The 12,266-nt window shown below is 37.1% G+C and overlaps 2 protein-coding genes across 4 annotated transcripts in view; one reads left to right on the top strand and one right to left on the bottom strand.

Annotated features, from left to right (window-relative positions):
* CENPP (centromere protein P) overlaps window positions 1–12,266 on the bottom strand; it is a 381,210-nt gene that overhangs the window by 175,750 nt on the left and 193,194 nt on the right. The gene's annotated exons all lie outside the window — the stretch shown is intronic.
* ASPN (asporin) overlaps window positions 1–12,266 on the top strand; it is a 43,489-nt gene that overhangs the window by 28,343 nt on the left and 2,880 nt on the right. For both annotated transcript variants that reach the window (XM_049896123.1, XM_049896124.1), the window contains 3 exons: window positions 2,053–2,163; window positions 10,604–10,697; window positions 11,146–11,284. In XM_049896123.1, coding sequence (XP_049752080.1) covers window positions 2,053–2,163; window positions 10,604–10,697; window positions 11,146–11,284 — 344 coding nt within the window. The remainder of the gene's footprint in view (window positions 1–2,052; window positions 2,164–10,603; window positions 10,698–11,145; window positions 11,285–12,266) is intronic.

Raw genomic sequence — 12,266 nt, 5'->3', positions numbered from 1 at the left:
GCTAAACATCATTCAAAAGCAGCTGCAGCAGTACATCAACAGAGACCTGCCAAAAATTCAAGCCAGATTCAGAAGAGGACATGGAACCAGCAATATCACTGTTGATGTCAGATGGATCTTGGCTGAAAGCAGAGAGTACCAGAAAGATGCTTACCTGTGTTCTATTGACTGTGCGAAGGCATTCGACCGTGTGAATCATAATAAATTATGGATGACATTGTGAAGAATGAGAATTCCAGAACACTTAATTGTGCTCATGAGGAACCTGTACATAGATCAAGAGGCATCGTTCGAACAGAACAAGGAGATACTGCATGGTTTAAAATCAGGAAGGGTGTGTGTCAGGGTTGTACCCTTTCACCAAAATTATTCAATCTGTATGCTGAGCAAATAATCTGAGAAGCTGGGCTATACAAAGAGTGGGGCACAAGATTGGAGGAGGACTTATTAACAACCTGCATTATGCAGATGACACAGCCTTGCTCGCTAAAGTGAAGAGGGCTTTAAGAACCTACTGATGAAGATCAAAGACCACAGCCTTCAGTATGGATTGCACGTCAACATAAAGAAAACAAAAATCCTCACAACTGGACCAATAAGCAACATCATGATAAACAGAGAAAGACTGAGGTTGTCAAGGATTTCATTTTATTTGGATCCACAATCAGCACCCATGGAAGCAGCAGTCAAGAAATCAAAGGATGCATTGCATTGGGCAAATCTGCTGCAAAATACCTCTTTAAAGTGTTGAAAACCAAAGATGTCACCTTGAAGACTAAGATGCGTCTGATGCAAGCCATGGTATTTTCAATCACATCATATGCATGTGAAAACTGGACTATGAATAAGGAAGACCGAAGAAGAATTGATGCCTTTGAATTGTGACACTGGTGAAAAATATTGAATATACCATGAACTGCCAGAAGAATGAACAAATCTCTCTTGGAAGAAGTACAGCCAGAATGCTTCTTAGAGGCAAGGATGGTGAGGCTACATCTCGCATACTATGGACAGAAGAGATCAGTCCCTGGAGAAGAACATCATGCTTGGTGGTGGTGTACAGGGTCAGGGAAAAAGAAGAAGGCCCTCAATGAGATGAACTGACAGTGGCTGTAGCAAGGGGCTCAAGCATAACAACGATTGTGAGGATGGTGCAGAACCAGGCACTGTTTGGCTCTATTTTACGTAGGGTCACTATGAGTCGGAACCGACTGGATGGCTCCTAACAAGAACAACAATACAAACTACTCAAATAAAACATACAAAATTAATTCAGATATTATTTGCAATATAAAACTAAATTTTGATTAGATTTAAGATTACATCTTTAAGATTATTAGCCCAAGGAATTTTTTTGTGGTATAGTTTAAAATCCCACCTGTTTTACTTCTACCAACCATCATATAACCATACCATTTCTCTCACATTATCTATTCAAAATTTCCAAGAAATATTCTCATTCATTTGTTCATTTCTTTCATTCAATCAAGTGCCTGGCATTTATCAAATAGCTTTATTTACTTAAATTTTCTCAAAGTTATATTTCTGTTAATCAAATCACAATTTCTAACTGACTTATAATTTTTAAGTTTGTTGTATGTCGTTGACTCAATTTTGACTCAAAGCGACCCTATATGACAGAGAAGAACTGCCCCATAAGGATTTCTTTAGGTACCAAATAAATAAAATGTACACTGGAAAATGCAAACATTTTGAATTATATAAAGGATGATATTTCTTTTTTTTCTGATGCGGTATTACCATAATGAAAACTTTATCATGTTCATGGCTGGAGGAGAGGGCTAGTAACTTAATGGTTTAGTAATTTAAAGCAAAATAACAAGCCTGTTCTAAATTCTAGCTTGTGTAATAAGAAGCAGTCTTTTTCTGCGGCTGGCAGAAAGGGGAGAAGAGAGAGAAATAGATATACTGAGTGAAAGTGAGCCTGAACGATGAAGTGCACATGAATCAGAATTTTCTTGGGATGTGTATTTTGGCGTTTGAAGTCTCCTTACAATATATGTATGCTAAATTATATAATTTCCCCCACAGAAATGAGTGCAAATCCTCTCGAAAATAATGGGATAGAACCAGGGGCGTTTGAAGGAGTGACAGTGTTCCATATCAGAATTGCAGAAGCAAAACTAACCTCAGTTCCTAAAGGTTTGTATTTACTTATTTAATAGAGTATTTTTTAAAAATTACCATCTTTAAATGAACATTAAACATAATGCCGTACACTGTGCAATATATACATTGTCAAAACTACATTGCAATTAGAAATCCTTCTTACTAGTATATCTGGCCAGTGTAGTATGAAATTTAGCATTTTCTCACAGAAAAATAAAGTCCTTAAACAACAACAACAACAAGCAAGAATCTTCTCTAGTATGAACAAATACTAAGAAGAAATGAACTTTTTCTTTTCTTTCTCTTTTCTGACATTTACTTACCGATACTTGTCATTCTGTCGAGTACCTGTTAGAGGTGGACATTTCCATAAAGAAGAAAGCAGAGAAGATGGATAGGGCCAGAGAACCAAACTCCTAAACACAGCAGCAGTGGTTAGGTGTGAAGCCTGGGAAGACAGACCTGGGGACAAACCCTGGCTCTGCTGTGAGTGGCGTGTCACCTGAGGCAAGGCCCTCTATACCCCAGCTCCTTCTCAGGGATGCTGTGAAATCAATGAGCCAATACATAGAAAGGTCTAGAGCAGTGTCTGGCACACAGTAAGTGCCCTCTCATGACATTCTCATTACCAAAATGAGAATTACATTCTATCATAGCTTCATGTGACCTGAAGCTGGGACCTCAAAGTAAAACGTTTCTGAAGTTTGTTATATGACCACTAGTTTTGGGCCATGATTTCCAAGTCCCCACCCAGTCTGATGATTAACTGCATACGGTTGCCTTCCATGGAAGCCATGCTTTCCGTTTCCCTGACAAGGGCTTGAGCTTTCTCTCTCTCTCCCTCTGCTTTGATGACCACCTAGATCTGAAATAACCCCTGTGATTAATAAAATTTCATTGTCAAACAGCTCTGTCCTTGAGTATCCACAAGTAATAGCAGTAACTTCACCATAACCTCTTCTCTACTACATATCCCATCCAAAAGATTAACAAAAACAATAACTTAAAAGACATAGCAAAGCTGAAATTAGTAAGCAAGTGATGATGTTTCGCTTAGGAGAAAAAATCATCTGAAGAGTGAGGAGATGATTTTTCTACCTGGGACAAAACATTTTAATTCAGAACCCCACAAATAAAAAACCACCTTAATTTAGCTTTGAAGGAGATGGTTGTTTTCCTGCAAGAAACCTACAATGTTTTATTTACCTTCTTCTATCTTTAGAAAAAAGAAACAAAAACTCTACTCATTAAGCTAAATAAATAAAACCCGTTATATATGGCAGAAGCAAATACAGGGAAAAGGAAAGAATAGAGTGAAGACAGAGGCCAGAAGACACGGAAAGGGAGGCAGAGGAAAGCATGAAGAGGAGGGGCTCAGCGTATCTTCCCAAGTCATCACCGTTCACATGAGCAGCCTTTTCTATACTGCAAAACATCCGGCTTGCAATTTTCTTCAAACTTCAAAGTGAATTTAAAAGTGGCTTACCTTCTCATGAAGTTCTTGAGGTTTTCCTAAGCCTAAAGGAACATTTCATATCTTAAGAAATTTACATTGGAATAATATCTCTCAATTTACATAATTACTCCTTCAAAATCTCTTTGACATTCAGATGGCAGTAAAGTTTTTTGTTTTTGTCATTTATTCACGAAAATGTTAATGTTGACTGCCTAAATGTTAAAAATCCAATCAATATCACTCCTTGTGACTAAATGAAATCATGCAGAAGTCTAAAGAGTCCTTATCAGATATGACTTAACATAAGGAGAGTGGAAAAATGCTTACTTCTCATTTGGAAAGTTCTGCTACATAATGGTATTGTGCAGGGAAATTTTTAAAAAATTTGAAAAGACCCATTCAAAGATAGGGTAGGAAGAGCAATATTTGAGCAAAACTATATTGATGTTTGTCGGCAGTCATTGAGCTTCTACTCAAATTAATACCTTTCCTCATTTATCCTATAGAGGCTATACTTTTTTCTTTATTTATCTTCCTTCTTTATGTCTCAGGTGGCATAAAAGTCTCCCTCAAGTTCTACACACACTCTTCCAAGAAGTTTTCCTGACTTCTCAACATGAACAGAGATTTCCCTCTTCTCTTTCTAAAACATATTCTCGAATAGGCTGGCATACTGTATATTTTGCTAGTGATTTTTGTATGTATGATGAATTTGTTCAACTCGAATATAAAGTCTTTGAGGGCAGAACGTTTTGTCTTTTACATATTGGAGAGAGCATATTGTCATGCCATGAATATAATTAAATTCAACTAATCAGAATTCAAGAAATTAGAACCCTCTCGGTTTAGAAGAATTATTTTTTTGCTCTCTAGTTTTTTTTTTAATTAAAATTCGAGGTATATTCTAGAATCAACATAAATTCAGCTCAAAACGAGTACTGACATTTATATGGTTGCTTTAATTACCTTCATCAGTCTTTACCACATTAATATAGGAAGAAAATGTTTTAGCAAGGGTTGGAAAAAAACAAAGTTTTCCCAGGTAGCTAACTAGAACATTTGGTTAACAAATAACACTTTGTGGATGGAGTAAAGCTTTCCAGAATTTCATTTGCTGAGATGACACGGCTCAAAATGAGAAGAAACAGCTGTAACTATCCATTAATAATCAGGACATGGAATGTACAAAGTATAAACTTAGGAAAATTGGAAGTCATAAAGAATGAAATGAACTGCATAAAGATCAATATCCTAGGCATTAGTGGGCAGAAGTGGACTGGTATTGGCTATTTTGAATCAATCACATGGTCTACTATGCCGGGAATGACAAATTGAAAAGGAATGCGGTCGGGTTCCTCAAAAGAATGTTTCAAGATCTGTTCTGAAGTACAACGCTGTCAGCGATCGGGTAATATCCATACATCTACAAGGGAGACCAGTTAGTATGACCATTATTCAAATTTACACACCAACCACTAATGCCAAAGATGAGAAAATTGAAGGTTTTTACCAACTTCTGCAGTCTGAAATTGATCAAACATGCAATCAAGATGCATTGATAATTGCTGGTGATTGGAATGTGAACGTTGGGAACAAAGAATAAGGATCGGTAGCTGGAAAATATGGCCTTGGTGATAGAAATGATGCAGGAGATTGCACGACAGAATTTTGCAAGACCACTGACTTCTTCATTGCAAATACTTTTTTTTTTTTTTTGACAATGTGAATGGTGACTATCCACGTGGACTTCACCAGATGGAAAAAAACAGGAGTCAAAGTGACTACATCTACAGAAAGATGATGGAAAAGCTCAATATCATCTGTCAGAACAATCGCTCATGTGAAAGTTCAAGTTGATGTTGAAGAAAAGTACAAGAAGTCCCCGTGGGCCAAAGTTCAACCTTGACTATATCCCACCTGAATTTAGAAACCATGTCAAGAACAGATTTGATGCACTCAACACAAATAATCGAAGACCAGATGAGTTGTGGGATGACATCAAGGACATCATACATGAAGAAAACAAAAGGTCATTAAAAAGACAGGTAAGAAGGAAAAAAAAAAAAAAGGATGGCAGAAGAGTCTCTGAAAGTTGCTCTTGAACACAGACTAGCTAAAATGAAAGGAAGAAATGATGTAGTAAAAGAGCTGAACAAAAGATTTCGAAGGGCAGCTCGAGAAGTTAAAGTAAAATATTATAATGGAATGTGCAGAGACCTGGAGTGAGAAAACCAAAAGGGAAGAACATGCTAGGCATTTCTCAAGCTGAAAAGAACTGAAGAATAAAATTCAAGCCCAGAGTTGCAATGCTGAAGAATTCTATCGGCAAAATATTGAATGACACAGGAAGCATCAAAAGCAGATGGAAGAAATACAGAGAACCATAGCACCAAAAAGAACTGGTCAACATTCAACCATTTCAGGTAGTAGCATATGATTAAGAACCGATAGTACTGAATGAAGAAGTTCAAACTACACTGAAGGCATTGGCAAAAAACAAGGCTCCAAGAACTGACGGAATACCATTTGAGATGTTTCAACAAAGGGATGCAGCACTGGAGGTGCTCACTCGTCTATGCCAAGAAATTTGGAAGACAGCTACCTGGCCAACCACTTAGAAGACATCAGTATTTGTACCTATTCCAAAGAAAGGTGACCCAACAGAATGCAGAAATCACTGAACAATATCTTTAATATCACATGCAAGTAAAATTTTGCTAAAGATCATTCAAAAGCGGTTGTAGCAGTACATTGACAGGGAACTACCAGAAAACCAAGCTGGATTCAGAAAAGGACGTGAAACAGGGCTATCATTACTGCTGTCACACATCCAGTCAGATGGATCGTGGCTAAAAACAGAGAGTATCAGAAAGATGTTTACCTGTTTTTTACTGACTATGCAAACGGATTCAACTGTGTGGATCATAATAAATTATGGATCATATTGTGAAGAATGGGAATTCCAGAACACTTAATTGAGAGGCAGCCATTCGAACAGAGCAAGAGTATACTGCATGGCTTAAAATCAAGAAAAGTGTGCGTCAGGGTTGTATTGTTTCACCATACTTATTCAATCCGTATGCTAAGCAAATAATCCAAGAAGCTGGACTATATAAAGAAGAATGTGGCATCAGGATTGGTGGAAGACACAAATGACACAACCTTGATCGCTGAAAGCAAAGAGGACTCAAAGCACATACTGATGAAGGTCAAAGACCACAGTCTTCAGTATGGATTATACCACAACATAAAGAAAACAAAAATCCTCACAACTGAACCAATGAACAACATCATGATAAACAGAGAAAAGACTGAAGTTGTCAAGGATTTCCTTTTACTTGGATCCACAATCAACAGCCATGGAATCAGGAGTCAAGAAATCAAAAGACGCACTGCATTGGGCAAATCTGCTGCAAAAGACCTCTTTAAAGTGTTGAAAATCAAAGACGTCACCTTGAAGACTAAGGTGCGCCTGGCCCAAGCCATGGAATTTTCAATTGCATCATATGCATGCAAAAGCTAGACAATGAATAATGACCGAAAAAGAGTTGATGCCTTTGAATTGTGGTGTTGGCAAAGCATGTTGAATATATCACAGACTGTCAGAAGAACAAACAAATCTGGCTTGGAAGAAATACAGCCAGGGTGCTTCTTGGAAGTGAGAATGGTGTGACTTTGTTTCAGAGACTTTGGACATGTTGTCAGGAAGGACCAGTCCCTGGAAAAGGACACCATGCTTGGTAAAGTAGAAGGTCAACAAAAAAAGAGGAAGATCTCGACAAGATGGTTGACATAGCAGCTGGAACAATGGGCTCAAACATAGCAATGATTGTGAGGATGGTACAGGACCAGGCAGTGTTTCGTTCTGTTGTACACAGGATCGCTATGAGTTGGAACCAACTGGACAGCACCTAACAATAACTTTTGTAAGTAGGGATAATAAAATGAAGCTTGACTGCATTTTCTGATTTGTCTCTTTCATTCCAGGTTCAGCTAATCTGGGGAGGGCTAGGCACAGGAAATGCAATATACAAGGAGAAGAGAAGGAACAGGCACTCACTGAGCACTGACCATGGCCAGGTGGCATCTACAGATGCCTCTTTTAATTTATACAAAAACTACAACCAATTGAAAAGAATAAGCACTGCAATGGATTGATCATATCAAATATATTACAAACCCATTTGCTCATAATAATATTATAAAAATCTTCATAGGTCACCACTGGACAGTGCATCCATTCGTTACTCTGAACGCTGATAAGGGGGGGGAAAATCAAGCATTTATTCCACCTTTTCTGTAAAAACTGTAGCTAAATAATTGATGGGGGGAAATTCTTCATAAAAGAATTCCAGCTAATATATGCAGAAAGAATGACAAAACCAGAAATTCACCACTTTTTAAAATTCCTAATGAAATAATGGATCTAGGCAACAGTTATCAATGAATGCTAAAACCATTAATGGAAAGGTTGCTCTATCTGAATCTAATAAAGTCTCTAGAGCTAATTGCCAGATCATAAAAAATAAAAGCATTAGAGGGACATGGTAAGTAATATTATGTGGAAGTTTTATCCAAAACCAGCCAGGTCCTTACTATGAGTATCTCAAACAAATCAATATCTGAAACAACTCAGTAGAACAGGGAGAAAAAACGAAGGAGTATGTTATAGAAGAGAAATAACTAAATGTGTTTTGTAAACCTTATCTGGAGCTTGACTTGAACAACTATAAAAAGGCATACTGGAGACAATATGCGAAGCTGAATGTTAGATGCCTTTAAATAATTATTGTTGAATTTTTTAGATGTGATATTGATGGGGCGGTTATGTAAAAAAAAAAAAAAAAAAAAAGATGACCTTATCAATTAGAGCCATCTAGTGAAGTATTTTTTAGTGAAGTATTTACTGCTGAAATGACATTTTGTATGGGATCTGATTTTAAAGACTTCAGCAAAAAAATTAACGCACAAACAAGTAACAACAGACAAATAAGTCAATAAGTAAATATGTGGGATAGATGAAATAAAAAAAAAGATAAGAAAAATGAGATAATTGTTGAAGCTGGGCAACAGCATGGCAGTTTCTGATACTTGTTTGTTTTTGTGTTTGTTTAAAATTTTCCATAATAAAAAAGTATAATTACCTGAATATATAATCTGAAACTTAAGAAAATAAATAAGCAATGGTCCTTTGCCATGATACCAGAAGGACTAGATGATGTCCAGCTACTGTTACTGAACATTTCAATCAAAGATTCCATAGAAGAATCCTGACCAAAAGGGGGAAGATATAGAACAGAATTTCAAATATTCACGGACTCTAGGCTTTCTCATGGAGGGAGGACAAACCCATGAAACTGTTGCCCTGAGATTGGCAATAATTTGGTTAGTTTTTGGTTTAAACCTTAAACTAAAAATATCCTCTTAAGCCTTCTTAAAACCAAATAATAGTTTAGCTTAACTAGTAAAAAATGTTTGCCTTGAGCATTATGCTCTTTTACATGGGATCAAATTGACAACAGCAACTTGAAAGATTAGGGGGCAGTGAATATATGTTACTTAGGAACAACTCAGAAAAGGAGGGTGAGAATGGTTGCACAACTCAAAGAACATAATTAATGTCACTAAATTGTACATGTAGAAACTGTTGAATTGGTGTGTTTTCATGTGTCCCATATTTTTATGCAAATAATGTACAACTTCTATTGTTTGTTTGCCAGCTGTGCCATCCCTCCTTGAGGTATTTTTGTAAGCGCTGCCATGTCAAATTTTTTTTTATTGTAAAAAAGAAAAAATTAGCATAGTATGCTTACAAAAATACCCTACAGGGGGAGAACAAGGTTGGCCAGCAACATAGAAGGAGCGCATTATTTCTGTAAAATACGGTATATTCTTGACAACAACAAAATAAATAAAAATTAGGAAAAAAAAAAACATACCTACAGTCAAGTTCACCAACTGCTATCCCAGGAGAATGGGCAATGGGATAGCTCTCATCATTATATGCACCGCTAATCCTCTCTGAAAGGCACTGGCTGTTCATTGGTAGAATTCTCACCTCCCATGCAGCAGACGTGGGCTTAATTCCTGGTCAATGCACCTCTTGTGCAGCCAGCACCCATCCTTTGGTGGAGGCTTGTATGCTGCTATGATGCTGAACAGGTTTCAGGGGAGCTTCTAGACTCAGACACACTAGGAAGAAAGGCCTGGTGATGTACTTCCAAAAATCAGCCTATAAAGGCTCTATGGATCACAGCAGTCCGTTGTGCATGGGGTTGCCATGAGTCAAAGGCCAACTCAAGGATACCAAACCCAAACCAAACCCACTGCCATCGAGTTGATTCCGACTCATAGCGACCCTATAGGACAGAATAGAACTGCCCCATAGAGTTTCCAAGGAGCGCCTGGTGGATTCAAACTGCTGACCTTTTGGTTAGCAGCTGTAGTGCTTAACCACTATGCAACCAGTGTTTCCTAACTCAACGATAGCTAACAACAATTGCTAGGTAGATCCTAGATAGTTTGGGACTACAGAGTCTCATCCCAAAAGAGGAAACTCACCCTTGAGGATGAAGGGGGCATACTCCAGCTCTTTTATAAAGAACAACAAGTAATTACTATCTCCAGAGGCCAATGTTATGAGAAGGGAAAAAGGTGGTACTTGACACTTCTTCACAGAAAAGCTCCTGATCCATAAATATAGCCACTGCAATGCAGGACAAAACATTACGTATAAAAGGTTGAATAGAAAATATATGCTATTGCATAGCAATCCTATCTGCAGGAATTTATACCTTTGATGTATTCTCCATTAAATGGTTCAGCTAGCTGGTAAAGAAGCTCGATTTGTATTGTATCTATTGCAAACCATCGATATTATGCTTTATCCATTTAAACTGGAAATGGAACCAAATATTTGGGTTATTTATAATAAAAATATAATAATAATAATAATAATAAGCAATGGGGCTTGTTCTTAGTTGATCTAACATCTGTCTTTTTTTTTCTTACCACTAGAACTACCATCAACTTTACTGGAGCTTCATTTAGATTATAATAAAATTTCAAATGTGGAGCTGGAGGATTTTAAACGATACAAAGATCTGCAAAGGTAAGAGTCCTCAAAATCTTAACTTAGAAGTGGTGGTATACCTGATTATGATATTAATCAAACCTTTTGAAAAATGTGTTTTAGGGACTGTAGTGCAAATTACCACTTTTTTTTACTGGAGAGCGTGAAGGAAAAATGAAAAGGACAACTATTATTGCTGCCTATGCTAATGGAAGAGGGAAACAAAATAGAGGAAAAGGATACTTTTCAAATTTCTCTTTTGTTTTAATTTAGGATTAAGAATTTTCTGACAGTGGCATTCTTGACAGGGCTGTTATATACAGAAACAGGTTGTTAAATAAAGCCATGAAATTCCTCTCTCTGAAGATATACACAAATAGGACAGATTTATATTTCTAACTAGGTTGCAGGGTTTTTGGCTAACTAGTTGCAATATTTTACACCTAACCATCTGCATAAGAGTTGATGCATTTTATATCATTTTTAGACTGGGCCTAGGAAACAACAGAATCACAGATATTGAAAACGGAAGTCTTGCTACTATACCACGTGTAAGGGAAATACATTTGGACAACAATAAACTTAAAAAAATCCCTTCAGGATTACAGGAGTTGAAATACCTCCAGGTAAAACATCCTACTTGTGTGTGGTAGATATTAGTGCTCTTTTCTTAGTTTTTATAAAATATAGTAATATCTCAAACAAAGACTAAGTAAGCAGCAAGGGTAATTCAAACGTACTGACTCTACAGGTTGCAGGAGATGTTTGGAGAAGTAGGAGAGAGTTAGAATGGTTTCTACATAGATGAGACCTGAAAACTCAGGTACCCGTCTTCATCTTCTGGTTCCTCGTGTTGAAACTGCCACAGCCACTGTGGCAGTTACGAATGTAGCCAATTTCAGATTTCTCAGGTGGGGGTGGCTACATTAAAGCAGGCAGGTTGGGAGGGACCCAAATAGGATTGTATATCCTTTCATTGTGAAAACATTTCACAAAAGGAGAACATGAAGACTAGACTTCAGGTCTTTTTATTTATCAAGGTAGTACTGGTGTGTACTATATTCTTAAGGTATATGCATTATTTTATTCAAAAAAGAATACATTGCTAATGGAAAGTCAGCATTTAAAGATTAAGAGTTCAAATTTTGTCATTTCTTGTTTTTCATTATTAGAAATCTTATCCTTCTAATCTAGTAACTTAAATAGATGAGAGGGGTTACAGACTCTTTCTGAGATTCTGATGAAGCTCCCAAGAACATAATGCAGACAAGAATTTGCACCTAATTTTAGGAGTCTCACATCTATGGACCTCAGGTGAAGAATCTGTGGGGAATTCTGCTTCACCTTAATCCATCTTTCTTATGTGCTGTATAACAGAAAACACTGGGCCCTGAGCCACTTTTTCTAGTTTTCTTCTTGATCTATCTTTAAATAAGCTTTGTTTATTGCACTCCCTTGAGACATGAGCTATCAAAATGGATGTGCTATGAGCAGGTACTGATCTCAAGGTAACAACTTTTGCCTCTGAGTTTTTCCGAGGCTGCCTATGAATGTCTATCTAACCAGTGAACATCACCTGCATCCTTTCAGTACCAAGCTATCCCATCT

Source organism: Elephas maximus, chromosome 9 (assembly GCF_024166365.1).
Source record: "Elephas maximus indicus isolate mEleMax1 chromosome 9, mEleMax1 primary haplotype, whole genome shotgun sequence".
NCBI lineage: Eukaryota > Metazoa > Chordata > Mammalia > Proboscidea > Elephantidae > Elephas > Elephas maximus.
This window is presented reverse-complemented; position numbering and strand designations above follow the sequence as displayed.